General features: G+C 34.4%; 2 protein-coding genes across 5 annotated transcripts; both read right to left on the minus strand.

Annotated features, from left to right (window-relative positions):
• Positions 1 to 57: 57 nt before the first annotated feature.
• LOC129884411 (metal tolerance protein 4-like) lies at positions 58 to 3,666 on the minus strand. Its single transcript, XM_055958713.1, has 7 exons — positions 3,359 to 3,666; positions 2,260 to 2,429; positions 1,928 to 2,126; positions 1,596 to 1,774; positions 1,363 to 1,513; positions 928 to 1,058; positions 58 to 793 (listed from the first exon to the last, which is right to left on the minus strand). Exons 1-7 carry the CDS (start codon positions 3,594 to 3,596, stop codon positions 614 to 616), a joined length of 1,248 nt encoding a protein of 415 aa, XP_055814688.1. The 5' UTR covers positions 3,597 to 3,666; the 3' UTR covers positions 58 to 613.
• An 11,864-nt stretch (positions 3,667 to 15,530) lies between these two features.
• LOC129884444 (E3 ubiquitin-protein ligase SINAT2-like) lies at positions 15,531 to 20,384 on the minus strand. Of its 4 annotated transcripts, none has more exons than XM_055958758.1 (4): positions 20,183 to 20,384; positions 19,164 to 19,474; positions 16,723 to 17,106; positions 15,531 to 16,084 (listed from the first exon to the last, which is right to left on the minus strand). In XM_055958758.1, exons 2-4 carry the CDS (start codon positions 19,386 to 19,388, stop codon positions 15,761 to 15,763), a joined length of 933 nt encoding a protein of 310 aa, XP_055814733.1. In that variant the 5' UTR covers positions 19,389 to 19,474; positions 20,183 to 20,384; the 3' UTR covers positions 15,531 to 15,760. The 4 variants fall into 4 exon arrangements, with proteins under 4 accessions (XP_055814733.1, XP_055814719.1, XP_055814740.1 ...); XM_055958744.1 differs by having other exon boundaries at positions 20,138 to 20,384; XM_055958765.1 differs by lacking the exon at positions 20,183 to 20,384 and adding an exon at positions 19,996 to 20,015.
• Between the last annotated feature and the right edge of the window lie 398 nt (positions 20,385 to 20,782).

Below are 20,782 nucleotides of genomic sequence, written 5' to 3' on the forward strand. Positions count from 1 at the left end.
CAAAATGACTCGAAGTTTTTCTCCATTATTATTAAGAGATGTATGGAGCTTTCTGTTCCAAATTTATCTAAACTGGATACAATGTTATTGCAGTTCAAGAATACCATAACACAGGAAAAACGAATGCTGGATGTAGTGGTATTATTCATGACCCATGACAGTTCTTTGATCCCACAATCCCATAAAGGAAATAATCCTGAAAGTGAGAAAAGATCCAACAGCTAGAAAGGATATTTAACATCTTCAATAATCCACTATGTTGTATAGTCTGAAGGTTGGAGAAATGCCTGAGAAAGAAAAGGGGAGCTGGTGCATAAAGCATTATGTGTTAAATGTAGGGTCCAGAAAAGGACCGTACCTTAGCGGGGGTGTAATGTAAGCAGCCTACCATGATGACAGATTTCATGGCTCAAATCTACAGAACTATACTGTTGCTCTAAGGCTCCTCTTCTGGGAGAAATGTTTGAGACAACAATACACAATTATTATGCAAATCCCAGAAGCATGACCAAGAGTATTTGTTGAGGTTAAGTGGAGCAGGTGAGTTCCCAATCAAAGTAATTCAGGCTATTCCTACTTTTACTTTAAAATTTCTGGTATGATGCAACCACACTTAAGGTTCACTGCTGGGAATCCTGCTTGGGACAGAGTGCTCTGGTTTGTGTTCACATTCAAAATCAATATGAACAAATGCACGTTCGACTTCAGGAAGTTTCTCGAGCTTTATTTGTAGACCCTCTCCGATAACATGTGCTTCTTTCAATGGTAAGTCTTCCGGGAGTTCAATATCAACCTACGTTAAAAGAAACAAGGCCACATTGCAAAGTCAGTCGAATTATGGAAAAGGGTATTTTTTTCATAGCTCAGTTACTTCATACTACTTACTACACATGTTACGAAAATGATCTCATGCTACTGGAGACTGACCTCAACAAAGTACAGAACACCAAAGGTGTATGCTCGAACTGTATCGACACGCTTCACTTGAGAGTGTCTCATAGCAAGATATGTTAACTTCTGCAAAACTTCAGGAGGGGCTGACTGTCCCACTAGTGACACTGCATCAAGTTTTATTTGATGTATTCATGTAAGACGACACCGATAAAATATTAGAGTTTTGCACTCAAGGGTGCAACCTAGTGTTTAATGAAGTGGGAAGAGAATTACAAGGTCTCATGTTTAAATCCTAGCAAAAGCAAAAAAATACTAGGTGGTTTCTTTCCATCTGCCTAAGTAGTGATGGACAGAGTTACTATATACCAGTGCTGGTGAGAGGTAGCAGAACCTGGAATAGTCAAAGTGCGTGTTTCGGAGTAACTATTGAAGAACTACAAATTTCATTAGGAACATGTAAGTATGTACCTGCATTCTCTATCACAGCGCCTGACCAATTTGTGATTGTGTAAATAGCAAGGATAAGAGCACCAACAGGATCAATCGACCAGTAGAACTTATCACCAAGTACAGCTGCTATCAATCCCACTACATTAGTAACCACGTCGAAATAGTGATCCTGACAAAAGCTCCAACAGTTTTGGCAAATCGATCATCACGAGAATACATGGAAGTCAGAAGATAAAAGATACCACACACACCTTTGCATATGCACGAACAATGTCGTTTCCTGAACTTCTGCAGTAAAGCCACAGGGCAAGTTTTACCACTGTGGCAGTTAACATGATTGAATATAACCATGCAAGCTGATTCAAAACCATCTTTTCAGGAGGTTTATTTTTAACTAGTTGTTCCACGGCCTGGATCAACACCTGAAAGCCTATAAAGGAATGCACACGATTATGACGAGGAATTTCATATACAACTCCTATGACTGGTGCTAATTCCCCTGTTATTTCTAGTCTCGTTTGGTATAAAGAGTCTCCTTTTTCCCTAGGATCAAGAGGTTAGCGAGTTATAGGAGACAACATACCAAGTGTAGCCATAATAGCAGCAAACACAATGATTCCAACGGGCTGCACTCTCAATTTTCCTATAGGATATTTATAGACATTAATATTTTTCATCGACAGATGAGTGAACCATAGTATTCCACCAGCCATGAGGTCAAGCAACGAATCCAATGTAGATGCAGCGACAGCTAAGGAGCCACTCTTCACTGTGGCATAGATCTGCAAGGCATAATATGTGTCACTGCTGTGATTGTACAAAAAATGTATAAACCAGAATCAGGACAAAGAATCGCTACTATAGATAGTTTCTCGTGCTAACCAAGAGTTTGATAAAAGTAATTTCTGGTCACACCTTAAGAGCCAGAAGTATAATATTTGCACAATTGGAGATTGTCATTGCTCTCTCATGTTGAGCTTGTTCTTCAAGATCCTCTTCGTCAATTCCATCAGACGTGACTGCAATATCAACTTCCTCGAATGACTTCAATGTCTGAAACTGTCTTTCATAGTATTCCTTTTCTCCTATAATCAGTAAAAAAAATAGTCAAAAGAGGACTGAGGGTGTTAAAGGTAGGATCTTTTCATACAGCTTCTATTGAGTCCTAATTTAACATCAAACAGTACTTAGTCTACAGAAAAGGAAAATTACCACTTTTTTTCTTGCCAAGAAACATGTTTCTTGGGATGTTACTCTTCATATACCAACCTAAAATCTTAACTTTTCCTTATACTTCACAACATAAAGTAGCAGCAGCTAAAGCAGCAATTTTTTGTAAATAACAACTAAAAGAAGCAGGATTTTGACTCCAAAAATGGAAACACAGAAACTAAAAAGTTTACAAAACCAAAACCTACATATGACACAGAGACATTCTGCTGGTACATATACTATAGGCTCGGTTGGTTCTCCATATAAGAAAAAAATCCTGACATAAAAAATATACAACTATAACACATAACTAATACATGCATAACTTATATGAGAATCTGCCAGTTACTTTATACAGAATATAACATGTATTACCAATAGCAAGATAAAACTAATTCTTGATTTTACATTCTCCAACAACAATCCCTATAGCTTTATACACCATACAATAATTACCACGTAACAATCTCTATGACACACACAAACATTCTGCTGGTTCATATACTCAAGGCTCGTTTGGTTGCCCGTATGAGGAAGAAACAATCACGACATAGAAGTACCCAATGCTAACACAACGTGTGATTTCTCGTTAAAATTTCACATAACTAATAGTATACCTGAATAACTTATACGCGAATCTGTCAGTTACTTCATACAAAATACAGCATGGATCAGGATAATGCATATTAACAATAGCAAGATAAAGCTAATTCGTGAATATACTTTAACATTTTACACACCATACATTAATAATTACCGTGTAACAATCTCTATATTACAATAATCCCATATAATTAATTACCTTTTGTTAAGTCAGAGGATTTTGAGATATTATTAATGATGGATGAAGCTTCAGAGTCAATAACACAAGACTTGAGCACTTTATCTGGAAGCCTTAACAAAAAATCATGCCTTAGTGACTTAAATGAGTTGCGCCGGCTGAAACGCCGGCTGCTCTCCCTTCCACTTCCGGTAAGCTTCCACCCCTCCAACAATGGCATTTTATTAATTCCATTATTACCCTCTAAGTCTCCCTCCATTATCACAACTTCTATGAAGCAATTTGCTATTCAATATTATATATACTTAACAATAACTTCAGAGATGATCTAACTTAGAATTTATTTTTTAATTATAGAAAGATAAAGTCAGATGTTGTACTCAAAATATAAAAAAGATTTTAAAAAGTACCTACTACACTATATATATAAAAAACTTATACTCCTAATGTCTCAATTTATGTGAAGGAGTTTGAAGTACTAGGGTCAAACCACTTAATTTTCCATAAATTTTGTAATAATTTTTTTTCATACTACTTAAATAATGTCACATAAAATAAGAAGGAGCGAGCATATAGTTGTTACTTTAATTTTATTTTTTTTAAATCTGTCTTGGTGGTTGAGTTTCCTATATACTTTCTGTTTTTAGTAGTAAAAAACTGTTTTTTTCTGGCAAATTGATAATTTCTTTCTAAGATTCCAAAAAATTATTCTGTTTTCAAAAGTGTCGAATGTAAGAATAAGATTTTATGTTGGTAAGAACGGAATATTGTTGCAAATTAAACAAAGCTCTTATAATAGCATAAATACATTCATTGGCTAAATATTACATATAATTGCCCCACAAAAAATAAGTTAAACAATTTCCTTATGACAATGACAATAAATAAATAAATAAAAACTGAGGCATGGAATAAGCCAGCAATTATACACACTAACATTTTATTCTCTTTGATGTAGACTTCTGCATATCATAGAAAAGTTAAATTGGGTGATGACAAGTTGACTTGGACTTATTACAATATTAACGTAACTCTGTGTAATTTCACAAGTAAAATTTAAAGAATATATAGTATATGCAGACTTTATTCTTAGTTATTTTTTTTTAGAGTAGAAAGACTTTTGATTCAAACTTAAACTTAGTTCTTTTAAAATTGTCTAAATTTGAATTATTTATTAAAGGACTTAAGTGATTGGTTCACCAGCATGAATCATGCCTCAAAAGACAAAACTAATTGTTGATTATTAAGAACTAAAAGATTATAATATTCTCTGTGCCTCTTCCATACTGCTGTGAACAATTTCTATTGTTTTCTTTTTCTTACTAAAATTCTCCAATTTAGACAGATGGAAAACAGTATAGCATTGTTGAAATCATTTGCCTCTCAAAGTCGTTGAGAGTTTAACCTCAAACTTGAGAGGTGAGCTAGGGAATGATACTCATATCTTTTATAGGATTATGTATTTTTTCAGCATTTAGAGGTGTCACGAAATACAAATTTATAATTCTAGTCAGTTTTTCATGTGGATTAATCCACGAATCTTTTAGAATATTAGTAACCAAATTTTTTTTATCCCATTTTTTTTAGCGTTTAGGGGTTAATAAAAAGAAATTCAGATTTTTATAAAAAAATGTTGGTATGTGTTAGTCCATGAACTTTAGAGATTATTAATAACAATAATTTTTTGTCCCCAAAATTTAGAGGACCATATGTAAATGACCTAGGTGAATGATATCTATAGCTTTTGTAGGATCCACGTCATTTTTTTTTAACATTTATGGGCCACGAAACATGAATTCAGGGTTTCAATAAATTTTTCGTGTATATTAGTTCATAAACTTTTAGGAATATGACTTACCGGAAATTTTTGACCCAAATTTTTGAAGGAACATACGTAATAACCTAGTGAATGATTCCCATAGATTCTATAGGATATACACCACTTTTGTTTTAGCGTTTAATGGTCACAAAACAGAAATTCTGGATATTTTTCAATTTTCGTGTGTATTAGTTCATGAATTTATAGGAATATGATTAACCAATTTTTTTGACCCTAAGTTTTGTAAGACCTATGTAATGACCTAGTGAATAATAACCTTAGCTTTTATAGGATCCACACCATTTTTTTTAGCGTTTAAGGATCACGATAAAAAATTTCATAATTTTTTTCAGTTTTTCATGTGTATTAGTCCATGAATTTTTGAGGACTATCCAAAAATTTTTGACCCACAAATTTCTAGGATTATCCGTAATAACCTAATGAATTATACCCATAACGTTTTTAGGATTTACGCCGCTTCTTTAGCATTTATGGATCACGAAACATAAAGTCAAGATTTTTCTTAATTTTTTGTGTGTATTAGTCCATTAATTTTAGGAATATTACTAACCAAAATGTTTTGACCCCAAATTTTATAGGATATGTAATGACCTAGCGAATGATGCGTATATCTTTTATATGATCCACATTATTTTTGTGGTCGCAAAATAAAAGTTCAGAATTTTTATCGTTTTTTCGTGTATATTAGTACATGAATTTTTGGGAATACTAGTAGCATGATTTTTTTGACCCAAAATTTTGTAGAACCATCTGTAATGATCTAGTGAATAATGCTCATAGCTTTAATATGATCCACGCTGCTTTTTTGGAGTTTAGGGATTATGACGCATTAATTCAAGATTTTAGTCATTTTTTTTTCTATTAGTCTATCTTAGGAATATGAATAATCGAATTTTTTTAACCAGAATTTTAAAAGAAGACCACCCAGTGAATGATACCTGTAGAATCTACAGGATTCACGCCACTTTTTTTTTTAAACATTTAGGAGAAACGAAACATGAATTCAAAATTTTTCTCTGTTTTTCGTGTGTATTAATTCATGAATTTTTGATAATATAACTACCCAGAACTTTTTGACTCATAAATTTCTAGGAGCATCTGTAATGACCCATAGGTTTTTTAGGATTCACGCCACCTTTTTCTAGCATTTACGGGTCATAAAATGAAAATTCAAGATTTTCTCAGTTTTTCATGTATATTAGTGCATTAATTGTTGGAAATATTACTAACCAAAATGTTTTTGAACCCAAATTTTGTAGGATCATACGTAATGACCTATTGAATGATATTCATAACTTTTATATAGTCCACACTATTTTTTTAGCGTTTAGGGTTCATAAAACAACAATTCAGAATTTTTATCAGTTTTCGTGTGTATAGGTCCATAATTTTTTAGAATTCTACTATCATGAACTTTTTGACTAAAATTTTGTAGAACCATCCATAGTGACATAATGAATGATGTTTATAGCTTTTATATGGCTTTCGGTCAATTTTCGTGTGTGAACGCCCATAAATATTTTGGTAATATGAGTTTCGATCAATTTTTTTCCAAAATTTTTATGGAACCCTTCGTATGTACTCGAGGGAGCAATACGTATAGTCTCGATATGATCTACGACATATTTATTGCATTTAGGGGCCACTCAAGTGGAGTTAACGATTTTCTCATTATTTTTTTCATTTGTACACGCCCATGAATATTTTGGTGATACGATTTCTGGTTAATTTTTTTCTGAAACCTTAAAGGAAACTCCATAAGTACACCAACAAGCAGTACATGTAGCACAGTCATGATCTGTGACATATTTAAAACATTTAGAGGTCATTCAAGTGGAATTAAACGATTTTCTCATTTTTTTCATGTGTATTATCCCATGAATATTTTGGTGATTTTCCTTGCGGTCTATTTTTCTTTTTGAAACCGTTACAAAAATCCTCTGCAAGTACCCAGGAGAGTAGTACGTGTAGTCTCGTCATGATCCATGACATATTTATATCATTTAAGGGCTAATCAAGCGAAATTAGGTAATTTTGTTTTTTCATTTGTGTTAGCCATGAATATTTTGGTGATACTGATTCTGGTCAATTTTATCCAAAACCTTTACGGGACCCTCGGTAAGTATCCTAAGGAGCAGTACGTGTAGCCTCGACATGATTCACGATATATTTATAGCATTTAGGGGTCACTCAAGCGGAAATAAACGATTTTCTTATTTTTTTCGTATATGTTAGTGTATGAATATCTTAGTGATATTGCTTCTGATCAATTTTTTTCAAAACATTTGTAGGAACCTACGTAAGTATCCCTAGGAGAAGTATGTATAGTCTCGATATGATACACGTCATCTTTATAACATTTAGGGACCACTCAAACAGAATTAGACGATTTTCTTATTTTTTTCGTGTGTGTTATCACATGAATATTTTGATAATATAGCTTTTGGTCAATTTTTTTGAAACCTTTAAAGGACACTCCGTAAGTACCGTAGGGAGCATTATGTGTAGCCTCGACATGATCCACATGAAATTTATAGCATTTAGGAGTCACTCAAGCGGAATTAAGCGATTTTCTCATTTTTTCGTGTGTGTTAGCCCATTAATACTTTGGTGATATGGTTTTGGGTCAATTTTATTCCACAATATTAGCGGGATCCTCCGTAAGTATCTTAGGGAGTAGTACGTGAAGCCTCAACATGATTCACCGTATATTTATAGCATTAAGGGTTGCACAAGCGAAATTTAACGATTTTTTTATTTTTTTTCGTGTGTGTTAGCCCATGAATATTTTAGTAATATGACTTTCGATTCATCTTTTTCTGTAATTTTTACGAGACCCTCGTAAGTACCCGATGGAGCAGTATGTGTAGCCTCGTCTTGATCCATGATATATTTATAGCATTTAGGAGCCACTTAAGTTGAATTATGTGATTTTCTCATTTTTTGTGTGTGTTAGCTCATTAATATTTTGGTGATATGACATTCGGTCTATTTTTTTCAAAATCTTTATGGGACCCTCCATAAGTACCTAATGGAGAAGTACGTGTAGTTTCGACATGATCCACTCAAGCGAATTTAGGTAATTTTCTTATTTTTTTCATATGTGTTAACCCATGAAATATTTTGGTGATATGACTTTCGTTCAATTCTTTTTGAAACCTTTATGGGACACTCCGTAAGTACCTAGGAGAGCAGTATGAGTAGATTCGGCATGATCCATGATATATTTATAACATTTAGGGTCACTCAATTGGAATTAGGTGATTTTCTCATTTTTTTTTCTTGCATGTTTGCCCATGAATATTTTGATGATATGGCTTCGAATCAATTTTTTTTGAAACCTTTAATGGACCTTCCGTATGTACCCGGAGGAGCAATACATGTAGCCTCGATATTATCCATGACATATTTTTAGCATTTAGGGGCTACTTAAGTAGAATTATGCGATTTTTTCATTTTTTCGTATGTGTTAGACCATGAATATTTTGATGATATGGTTTCCAATCAATTTTGTTTTCGAAACTTTTAAGGAAACTTCCGTATGTACCCGGAGGAGTAGTACATGTAGCCTTGACATTATCCACGACATATTTTTAACATTTAGGGGTCACTCAAGCAGAATTATACGATTTCTTATTTTTTTGTGTGTTAGCCCATGAATATTTTGGTGGTATGTCTTCTGGTCAATATTTTTCTAAACCTTTGCGCAACCCTTTGTAAGTACCTTGGGGATCATTGCGTGTAGTCTCGGCATGATCCACAACATATTTATAACATGATCCACTCAAACAGAATTAGACGATTTTTTCATTTTTTTCGCGTGTGTTAACCAATGAATATTTTGGTGATATGACATCCGTATTTTTTTTTGAAATCTTTACGGGACCCTTTGTAAGTACCCGAGAAAGCAATGCGTATAACATCGGTATGATCCATTGCATATTTATTGCATTTAGGGTCCATTCAAGTATAATTAGACGATTTTCTCATTTTTTTCATATGTGTTATCCAATTAATATTTTTGTGATATGACTTTCGATTATTTTTTTTAAACCTTTATGGCATTCTACATAAGTAACCTCGGGAGAAGTACTTGTAACCTTAGCATAATCCACCACATATTTATAGCCTTTAAGGCCACTCAAACAGAATTATGCAATTTTCTTATTTCTTTCGTTTGTGTTAGCTGATGAATATTTTGGTGATATTATTTTCAGTCAATTTTTTTTGAATTTTTTACGGGACCTTCTATAACTACCTGGTAGCAATAATGTAGCCTAGATACTATTCACAACATATTTATAGCATTTAGGGGTCACTTATGCAAAATTAAATGATTTTTTAATTTTCTTCGTGTGTGTGAGCCCATGAATATATTTGCGATACGATTTGAGGGTCAATGTTTTTTGAAACATTCATGGGACCCTCCGTAACTATCTAGGTAGCAGTACATATATCGTCGGCATGACCCACAACATATTTATAGCATTTAGGGGTCACTTGAGCGAAATTAGGCGAGTTTTTTATTTTTTCGTGTGTGTGAGCTCATGAATATATTTGTGATATGGTTTACGATTAATTTATTTCTGAAATCTTTACGGAACCCTCCGTAAGTATTGATGGAGTCATACGTGTAGATTCGACATGATTCATGACATATTTATAGCATTTATGACCAATCAATTAGAATTAGGTGAGTTTTTCATTTTTTTGTGTGTTAGCCAATGGATATTTTTGAAATATGACTTATGGTTAATATTTTTTGAAAACTTTATGGGATCCTCCGTAAGTATTCGGGGAAGCAATAATTGTAGATTCGACATGATATACGACATATTTATAGTATTAAGGGACAACTCAAGCGGAATTAGACGTTTTTCTCATTTTTTTCATTTGTGTTAGCCCATCAATATTCTAGTAATATGACTTTCAATTAATTTTTTTTCGAAATCTTTACGGGACCCTTCCATAAATACATGAGAGAGAAATACGTGTAGCATCATCAGGATTCATGGCATATTTATTGCATTTAGGGCCACTCAAGCAAAATTAAGTAATTTTGTTATTTTTTTCGTGTGTATTAGCCCATAAATATTTTGGTGATATCACCTCCAGTTAATTTTTTTCTAAAACATTTACGGACCCTCCATAAGTAATTGAGGAAGTAGTACGTGTAGTATCGGCATGATACACGATATATTTATAGCATTAAGGGGCCACTCAAGCAAAATTATACGATTTTCTTTTTTTTAATGTATGTTAGCCCATCAATATTCTGGTGTATTTGCTTCCGGTTAATTTTTTATCGAAACAATTATGGACCCTCCATAAGTATCCGAGAGAGTAATACGTGTAGCCTCACCATGATTCACGATATATTTATAGCATTTAGGGTCATTCAAACGAAATTAGGAAATTTTCTCTTTTTTCCGTGTGTGTTAGCTGATGAATATTTTGGTAAAATCATTTTCTTTCATTTTTTTTGAAATCTTTACGGGACCCTCCATAACTTCTCTAGGAAGCAGTATGTGCACTCTCGGCATGATACACGACATATTTATAGCATTTAGGGGATAATCAAGCGGAATTAGATGATTTTCTTATTTTTTCATGTATGTTAGTCTATGAATAGTTTGGTGATATGGCTTCTAATCAAGTTTTTATGAAATATTTACGAGACCCTTCGAAGTATCCAAGGGAGTAGTACATATTAAATCGGCATGACACACAATATATTTATAGCATTTGAGGCAACTCAAGTGAAATTATATGATTTTTTTATTTTTCATCTGTTTTAGCTCATTAATATTTTGGTGATATGACTTTCGATTAAATTTTTTTCAAAATCTTTACGGGACCCACTGTAAGTACCCTGTGGAAGCAGTATGAGTAATCTCAGCATGATCAACAGTATATTTATAGCCTTTAGGGGCCACTGAAGCGGAATTAGATAACTTTTCTTATTTTTTTCATGTGTTGGTCCATTAATATTTTTGTGATAGATTTTTTGGTTAATTTTTTTATTAAACTATTACGAGACCTCTGTAATTACAGGGGGAGAAGTATGTGTAAGTTCGGCATGATCCACGATATATTTATAGAATATAGGTGCCACTAAAGTGGAATTTAGATAATTTTCTCATTTTTTTGTGTTTGTTAGCCCATTAATATTTTGGTGATATGATATCTGATCAATTTTTTTTCAAAATATTACGGGACCCTCCGTAAGTATCCGATAGAGTTACATGTAGACTTAGCATGATCCACGACATATTTATACATTTAAGGGCCACTCAAGTGGAATTATACGATTTTCTCATTTTTTCGTTTGTGTTAGTCGATGAATATTTTGGTGATATAACTTCAAATTAATTTTTTTCTAAAACCTTTACAGGACTTCCATAAGTATACGAAGGAGTATGTTGTATAGTTTCGATATAATCCATGACACATTTATAGCATTTAGGGTCAATTAAGCGAATTAGATAATTTTTTTATTTTTTCGTGTGTGTTAACCTATGAATATTTTGGCGATATAACTTTCGGTCAATATTTTTTAAAAACCTTTATGGGACACTCCGTAAGTATCTGTAGGAGTAGTACGTGTAGTCTCGATATGATTTACAACATATTTATAGCATTTTTGGGCCACTCAAATGAAATTATGCAACTTTCTCATTTTTTCCGTGTTTGTTAGCCTATAAATATTTTGATGATGTGGTTTTCGGTTATTTTTTTTGAAACATTTATAGGACCCTTCGTTAGTACCTAGGGAGCAGTACATGTAGACCAGACATAATACACGACATATTTATATCATTTAGGGGCTATCCAAGCGGAATTAAATGATTTTTAATTTTTTCGTATGTGTTATTGATAGTTTTTTGTCAATATTTTTGGAACCTTTATGGGACTATCCTTTAGTACTATGGGGAGTAGTATATGTTGTCTTGGCATGATTCACGATATATGTATATAATTTTGGGGTCACTTAAGTGGAATTAGATTATTTTTCTAATTTTTTAAATATGTGTTAGCACATTAATATTTTTGTGATATGACTTTTGATTAATTATTTTCCTAAACCTTTACGAGATTCTTTGTAAGTACCTGTAGGAGTTGTAGGTGTAGACTCGGCAATTTTTACAATATCTTTATAGCATTTAGGGTAATTCAAGGGGAATTGGGCGATAGTCTCATTTTTTCATATATGTTAGTCCATTAATTTTTTGGTAATACGACTTTTGGTCAATTTTTTTTCAAAATCTTAACGAGACCTTCTATAAGTATCCGTGGAGCAGTATGTAAAGATTCGACTTGATATACAATAATATAACATTTAGGGGTCAATCAATCAGAATTAGACAATTTTTTCATTTTTTACGTGTGTTAGTTCATTAATATTTTGTGATATGACTTTCGATTAATTTTTCTCGAAATTCTTACGGGACCCTCAGCAAGTAATTTGGGAGTAGTACATGTAGCCTTATGTGTTAATGCCTTCTTTTCATTGTTTAGAGCGCTTCTATAGCGATACAAGTCATTTATGACATGCTGACAATAACGGGACAGTTGCCTAGTCGTTTGTTTGGTTTTTAGGCAAGTTTTTGTGTTTTGAAACTTTTGAAAATTAAATAGTTGACTCCGGTCAAAAAACTTAAGGTAATCAGGTACAAAATGAAATTCTGAAAATTTCTTTAGATTAAGCTAAAAATAGTTGACTTCGAATTAATTTTGAGCGCACTTGTGAAAAATTGGCTAAAAATAGAGTTTTGGTGTTGGACGTACTTTTTATTGAGAAGACCCCGATTGGATCTTTTGGATTGCACATTCAGTTTGTTTTTCTGGGACCCCGAACAAATTCCGATGTGGCGACTAATATTTGTGTTTGCAATTATTTAAGTTTCCACTTAAGCACCTTTTAGATGTAGTTAATATATGTATTTGTAGCGACTTTAGTTGCCCTGAAAATGTACTTTTGGTGGCAGATAATATAGGTATTTGCGCGACTTAAGTTGCCACTAATAGTAACTTTTAGTTGCAGTTGTGATATGTATTATTTGCGGCGACACCAGTTGCCACTAATAGCAACTTTTAGTGGCAGATAATACATGTATTTGCGGCGACACCAATTGCCACAGAAAGGATACTTTTAGTTGCAGTTAATATAGTTATTGCAGCGACATGAGTTGCCACTAATGGTATCTTCTAGTGGCAGTTAAAATAAGTATTTTCCACGACTTTTGTTGCCACAGAAAGACAGTTTTAGTGGCAGATAATATAAGTATTTGCTGCGACTTGAGTTGCCACTAATAGTATCTTCTAGTGGCTGTTAAAATACATGTATTTGCGGCGACCCAAGTTGCCACTAATAGTGCTTTATAGTGGCAGATACTTTTTGTGGCGACTATAGTAAGTATTTGCGGCGACTTTAGTTGCCACTAATAGTATCTTCTGGTGGCTGTTAAAATAGTAAGTATTTGCGGCGACCCAAGTTGCCACTAATAGTGCTTTTTAGTGATAGATATTTTAAGTTTTTGTGGCGCCTATTTGCGGCGACTTGAGTTGCCACTAATAGTGGTTTTTAGTGACAGATATTTTATGTTTTTGTGGCGACTATTTGCGGCGACTTGAGTTGCCACTAATAGTGGTTTTTAGTGACAGATATTTTAAGTTTTTGTGGCGACTATAGTAAGTATTTGCGGCGACTTGAGTTGCCACTAATAGTGGTTTTTAATGACAGATATTTTAAGTTTTTGTGGCGACTATAGTAAGTATTTGCGGCGACTTGAGTTGCCACTAATAGTGGTTTTTAGTGACAGATATTTTAAGTTTTTGTGGCGACTATTTGCGGCGACTTGAGCTGCCACTAATAGTGGTTTTTAGTGACAGATATTTTATGTTTTTGTGGCTACTATTTGCGGCGACTTGAGTGGCCACTAATAGTGGTTTTTAGTGACAGATATTTTAAGTTTTTGTGGCGACTATAGTAAGTATTTGCGGCGACTTGAGTTGCCACTAATAGTGGTTTTTAGTGACAGATATTTTAAGTTTTTGTGGCGACTATAGTAAGTATTTGCGGCGACTTGAGTTGCCACTAATAGTGGTTTTTAGTGACAGATATTTTAAGTTTTTGTGGCGACTATTTGCGGCGACTTGAGTTGCCACTAATGGTGCTTTTTAGTGATAGATATTTTAAGTTTTTGTGGCGACTATTTGCGGCGACTTGAGTTGCCACTAATAGTGGTTTTTAGTGACAGATATTCTAAGTTTTTGTGGCGACTATAGTAAGTATTTGCGGCGACTTGAGTTGCCACTAATAGTATATTCTAGTGGCTGTTAAAATTGTATGTATTTGCGGTGACCCAAGTTGCCACTAATAGTGCTTTTTGTGGCAGATACTTTAGGTTTTTGTGGCGACTATAGTAATTATTTGCGGCGACTTTAGTTGCCACTAATAGTATTTTCTAGTGTTAAAATACATTTATTTGCGGCGACCCAAGTTGCCACTAATAGTGCTTTTTAGTGGTAGATACTTTAGGTTTTTGTGGCGACTATAGGAAGTATTTGCGGCGACTTGAGTTGCCACTAATAGTATCTTCTAGTGGCTGTTAAAATACATGATTTTGCGGCGACCCACATTGCTACTAATAGTATGTTTTAGTGGCAGATTCTTTATGTATTTGTGGCGACTTTAGTTGCCACAAATAGTATGTTTTAGTGGCAGATAGTATATGTATTTGTGGCGACCTAAGTTGCCGTTAATACTACTTATTAGCGACGATCTAGGTTGTCAGTAAAAGTATTATTACGGCGATTATTATGTCTTTTAGCGACGACCTTAGTTGTCACAAGTAGTTACTTTTAGCGACATTAATGTGTATTGGCGATGACATTTGTTGTTACTAAACGAACATTTAGCGGCGGTTAATATTTTTAGTTGTGGCGATTAAAGTTGCTACTAATAGTACCTTTAAGCGACATTTAATGTGTGTTTTAGCGACGGCTTTAGTTGCCATGAATAGTACTTTTAGTTTTTGCGGCAATTTAAGTCACCACTAATAGTACTATTAGCGACGACTAATATATATTTATCGCGACTTAAGTTGCAACTAATATTCTCTTTTAGCGTGACTAATATATACTTAAGTTTCCACTATTACTACCTCTTACTGGCAACTAATATATGTATTTGTGGCGATATATGTTGCTACTAACACAACTCTTTGTGGCGACTAATTGAGGCATTCACGGAGACTAAAGTTGCTTCTAATACAAACTTTTAGCAGCGATTAATATAGCTATTAGTGGTGGCAAAAGCCACTGCTAATGCATACTTTTAGTGGCGATTAATAGAGGCCAATACATACAAAATTTCAACATAAATTGATTGATCCAAAAACCTGAACCTTAGATAGAACCATCTACAGACTATATATTTTTACAAGAAACGCAAAAGATAAGCCACCAGTCAATCAGGAATAACTAACTACACTTGTGGCCCTCTAGGGCAAAATCTACTGTATATGATAACAAGGCGTCGGATTGGTGCCAACTCTGAGGAAGAAGACCGTATTTCTACTTTACAATGGTTCTCTCCAAATGCGTCCGGCCACCTTCAGCTTTAGCTCCTTCCGGTCACCACCAGAGAAGAAGAGTGCCATGCTCCTTTGAATGAGCAGCCCATCTAAACTGTCTCGGACAGTTTTATGACTATCACGGATACTCCTAGGAACTCCTTGCCATATCAACTTTCTGCCAAAGCCACCTACTTCAAGACTATAACTAAATTTTTTTGCATCGTCATCATCACCCATAAAACGAAGGAATGCCATGTATACTGGTGCCACTCCGATGTTGAAAGCCTCAAAGTGCAAGCAGAATTGGTGACCAAAACAGTTGAAAACCTACCCATATAATAGCAAAAGAAATATTACCTAAATGATCCATGCTGTCAGAAACATTACTTACATATAAATAATAAATACTAATTTATCAAATCCCTTTCCTGAAAATACTACTAAGCTTGGTACTAGCATGAAACTGGTAGGAAAATCCTTTCGGTTAGGAGCTTCCAGTTAAGGAGATAAGGATGCAATCGGAAGTTTGAGTGAATGTTCATACTTAACACGTTCCGTAGAATACAGTTCATGGACATTACCATCAGACTGCAAACACGCACCAAATATGGTTCTTATTGTCTACTAGAGACATGGCAGAATCGCATTTCTACACTAGCAAAAGAGCTTAACAACTAACTCTTTCAACCCTCATGTAAGGCATTTTATCTAGTACATTTCATTTCCAGATGTTAAAAAAAAAGTCCTTATTACTGAGTTTGATGTCTGCTTTGAGCCTTGAATTGGTAAATGGTATGTGATTGAGGAAGTTATGCAGTTCTATTATCACGAAGGCTTGCAAAAAATAGCAGACAATTAGTATAGGGCACCATCAAGTTGTGCAATGCACTACGAGTTAACTTACCATCCTCTGGCCTCTCTAAGCTAAGGAAAAAAGGAATGAAGGAAAGAGAGAGAGAACTCACAGTCAACATCCATGTAGCATTCTCAACGTCTTGAGGATTCGATTTGACATAGCGATGGTTGAAGGTACATCCGTCGTGCATGTCAACCTTGTGATCATCTTTGAGGTGTGCAACAAGGGACTGAATATCACCACTAACAGTACATTCAGATCCTGCGTAAGGGCAGTTGTATGGACGAAATCTGCAGTTCTGCTCATGCCGAAGCCTACTATGATAAGTGAATATATCTTGACAGCCAAAAAATTGGTATCGGCATGGCAACTCCAGTGACTCTGCAATTTTCTCCAATGCTAGACATCTTATGTTTCCAAGCTCATGACGGCAAATTGGGCACACATGGACTTCTGACTTGCACTTCAGGCATAAAGTATGACCGTTTGGACACTTCACACATGAAAGATGAAAATATTTGAGTTGAGAGTGAAATTAATAAAAGGTCAAAAATAATATGACAACTTAACTAAAGGGAAAAAAATATAAGATTACGGATAGAGCTCTTTTTACTTTAATTAACAAATGCTCTGTATCTCCAAAACGTTCCTGTCCTACATTCTAGTTTTGGTTATCTGAAAATATTACCCAATTTACTACAAGTGGAGGTTCTTGCTTTTCTTTCCTTTTTGATAAGGTAAATGAAGGAGAGCCTTGGAGGAATGATACGGTTGTCTATGGAATCAACCACTGATGCTTGTGTTATGGTAGGGTACCTACATCACAACCTTTTGGGGCGAGGCCTTACCTGAACCTTGTGTGAACGTGCCAACACGGAATGCCTTATGCACTGGGATGCCCTTTTCTTTTATAAGGTAAATAATTCGCTTGATGATGGGAAAATCTCTAGTATACAAGGGTGTAATCTTGTATACAAGGAATAAACTAAAAAGTAGAGAATATGTTACAAAAATGTAGTTTTCTATTAATGACACTGATCTTATTTACGAACTGAAACCTCATGGGTGCACCAAATAGACTAGGAATTAAAGGCTATTTCTCAAATATATGCAGTCGTTTAAATAAACGTGATGTAAAATCTAGATTACCTCACACTTCTGTATTTCTCACGGCTAACTTTCCAACTATGTTAGCTCACATGCACACTTCTTTTTATTTTTTTCTAATAAACGTGATGTAAGAAATGTTTTAGCTTACACTTCTACATTTCTCAAGGTCAATATTCAACTTTTCTATCCCGAATAAACAAAAAAGATTATTGCTTTTGGATCTTTTACACAATAGAAAATGAAGTGCTATATCAGATCTTATCACATAATTTCTTTGAGACGTATGGACTATGTCTAAAGTGTGCAGACATGTAGAGTTTATAGTCTATAGCTTAATACGTTTATGCTGATGCAAACTAGGATCCCCCTTGCCTTTTACTGATAGAAAATAGAACATGCATTGAAACAGCAGAAAACTTTCACCTATCTCTCATAAATCCTACTAGAAGAAAAGCTCAAACTCTAAGCAAGAGCATTGCAGAACTTGAATTTTACGTCTCAATGACTTGAAAACTATTCAAAAACAGCCAATTCTCATTGAGGAAAATATAGCACATCACATGTTCAGTTTGTCAAACTCTAGGAGGCAGAGACATTTCTGGAAGAATTGCATCAGCACATAAATGCTATGCCAACTATTTTTTTTGATAACCTTGGTGGCTGGGCCAGCTTGCACTCACCTCGACCAATTGCATGGGATACCTGTCACCTCCCACCAGAAACAGGTATTAGGTAACCCTGTACACCAAGACTAGAACAGATAAGAAGAAATCACTCGGTGTTTTTGTCTCTATTTGGACTTCAACCTGAGACCTCATGGTTTTCAACCCAGTTCATTGACCTTTCACCACTAGGTGCTGCTATGCCAAAATTTGTATATGTACTTTTTGGACATTAGTGAGAGAAAATGAATGTTACTCTACTCTACATTAAGGATTAGCTAGTAATGTAGATTGTATATGTTAGGGTCATTAGCATCATTGTATGAACAAGAAGCCCATCTCTTTTAGCTTAAACCTCTGCAATCTCAGTACCAAAGTAGTTGAAAAATAAAATTTGTTCAGGCTTACACATTTCTATTTGGTCATGAGTTTCTAAAATCGATCACATTTGAATCTGGATTCTTGTCCAATTTCAACCTCAAACAACAACATACCCAGCATAATCCCATATGTGGGGTTTGGAAAGGAGGGATGCAAGATGAGGACTTCCTAGGGGGTCACCCATCCTAATACTGCTCTCGCCCAAACAGGATCAACTTTAGAGTTTTGATAGGATCTGGTGGGTTAGTGTGCTAGTACGATCGCATCCCCAAATTCAACCTCAACTTTATTAATCAATGCCCCTCACATTGAATATTGTGGGAGTAAAATAACTTTCAAGAAATCTTGAATCACTTTAATTGCAAATGTATCATTTCCAATAAGCTATATATCATACCTGATGAATTGGAGGGTACATTAGATTTATACAAACAGGGCATTCAAGTAGCTCATGAACAACTGTATTAGATCTTGTTCCATGATTCCCACCAATAATATTAATAGCTGTGGATTTTCTAAATGGGGAGCTTTTTGATTCAGCATTTTCGGGTGCAATACCATAATCGGCATATGCATTATGCGAATCACCAATATCCTGGTAACTGCTGCCTCCGGGGGCCATGTATAAAAGCCAACTATGTGTACAAAGCCACGAACAAATGTATATGCCCCGTCAAATTTTAACCGGCTTCCTTGATGGTCCTAGTCCTGCCAGAGCAAGTGGGAACATGACTTGGTAAGTATATAATGATTAGAAATACAGAATCTCTTTCCTTTTCAACATCACACTCAAACAAGGTGATACAAGAATCTTTCGAAAAAAGTTCCTACAGAAGAAGCAAATTCTCTTGGGCAACACATTGTTCACAAATTTTTGATGGGACAGAAAAGGAAAAACATAGAATTTAAACCAAATCTGGAAATGAACACTTACTAGTGAGCTTACAGCAATTTCCACAAACATGTAAAACGGAAGAAAAAAAAGATGAAAAAGAATCAACCTTTGTATACAGGCAAAACATCCCAAGATCCAAACCTTAGTAGTTGTCTGAAGGAGAAAAGATCTAACTTCACCTTTTTGCAAAAAAATCTCATATTTTCAAACAATCCATTACAACAAAAACTCCCCAGAAAAGAAAAATGAAATTGATAGTTCCTCAAATAGACCAAAATTTCAAAAATAAAACATATACTACATGACAATAACTTCTAGAAATTTAAAAGAAAACCTGAAGGCCATTCAAACCAGCAAAATCATCAAAATCATCAACACCATTAACAACCCACAAAAGTTGACCTTCTAAAGAGGAAGAAATCAACACCCCCCCCCCCCCCAAAAAAAAAAAAAAGGAGAAAAAGAGTAAAACTAACCAGAAAAAGCAAGACCAAGATGAGATTTTGCATCAAAAAGCTTACACCAATCAACCCATTCTGAACAGCACCGCTTTTTAAAACCCAATGCAAAAAGGTCAAGAGCCAATATAAGAAGAGAGCAACAATGACCAAGAAAAGGAAGACCCAGATGGAGTAATCGAGAGTAGCCAATAATTGCGTCGTTATTGGATTGGATTCATCAACAATCAAGACAAAGCACATACAAAGAAAATTAGGATTGAGGGTTAATTCTATTCAATATTTAATACTACTACTAATTTTGAAAAATTATAGTACTTTTTTATTTCTTTTATAATGTAAGTAACGTTCATTTTTTTTTAATTTTATATTTTTTCTAATATTGAGTTATTAATAGATTTTTTGTTAATTTTGTCACAATTTATATATACACACACATTATCCAGATCTAATGGAACAAGAGTCGAAAGATGTGGGAAGGGATCATAATCAATCATATACATAATGGATTCGTTATAACTGATATAATTACTTTAGCCTTTTGGTTTGTTTCAATTTTCAACTTACGTGCGTGTGCGCTAGAAAGAAGCTTTTAAATAGCCAAGTGGGACTCACTGACCACCAACGGCAAGCACCCCTCCATAATTAAACAGACATTTCGAG

Source organism: Solanum dulcamara, chromosome 1, assembly GCF_947179165.1.
Source record: "Solanum dulcamara chromosome 1, daSolDulc1.2, whole genome shotgun sequence".
Classification (NCBI taxonomy): Eukaryota; Viridiplantae; Streptophyta; class Magnoliopsida; order Solanales; family Solanaceae; genus Solanum; species Solanum dulcamara.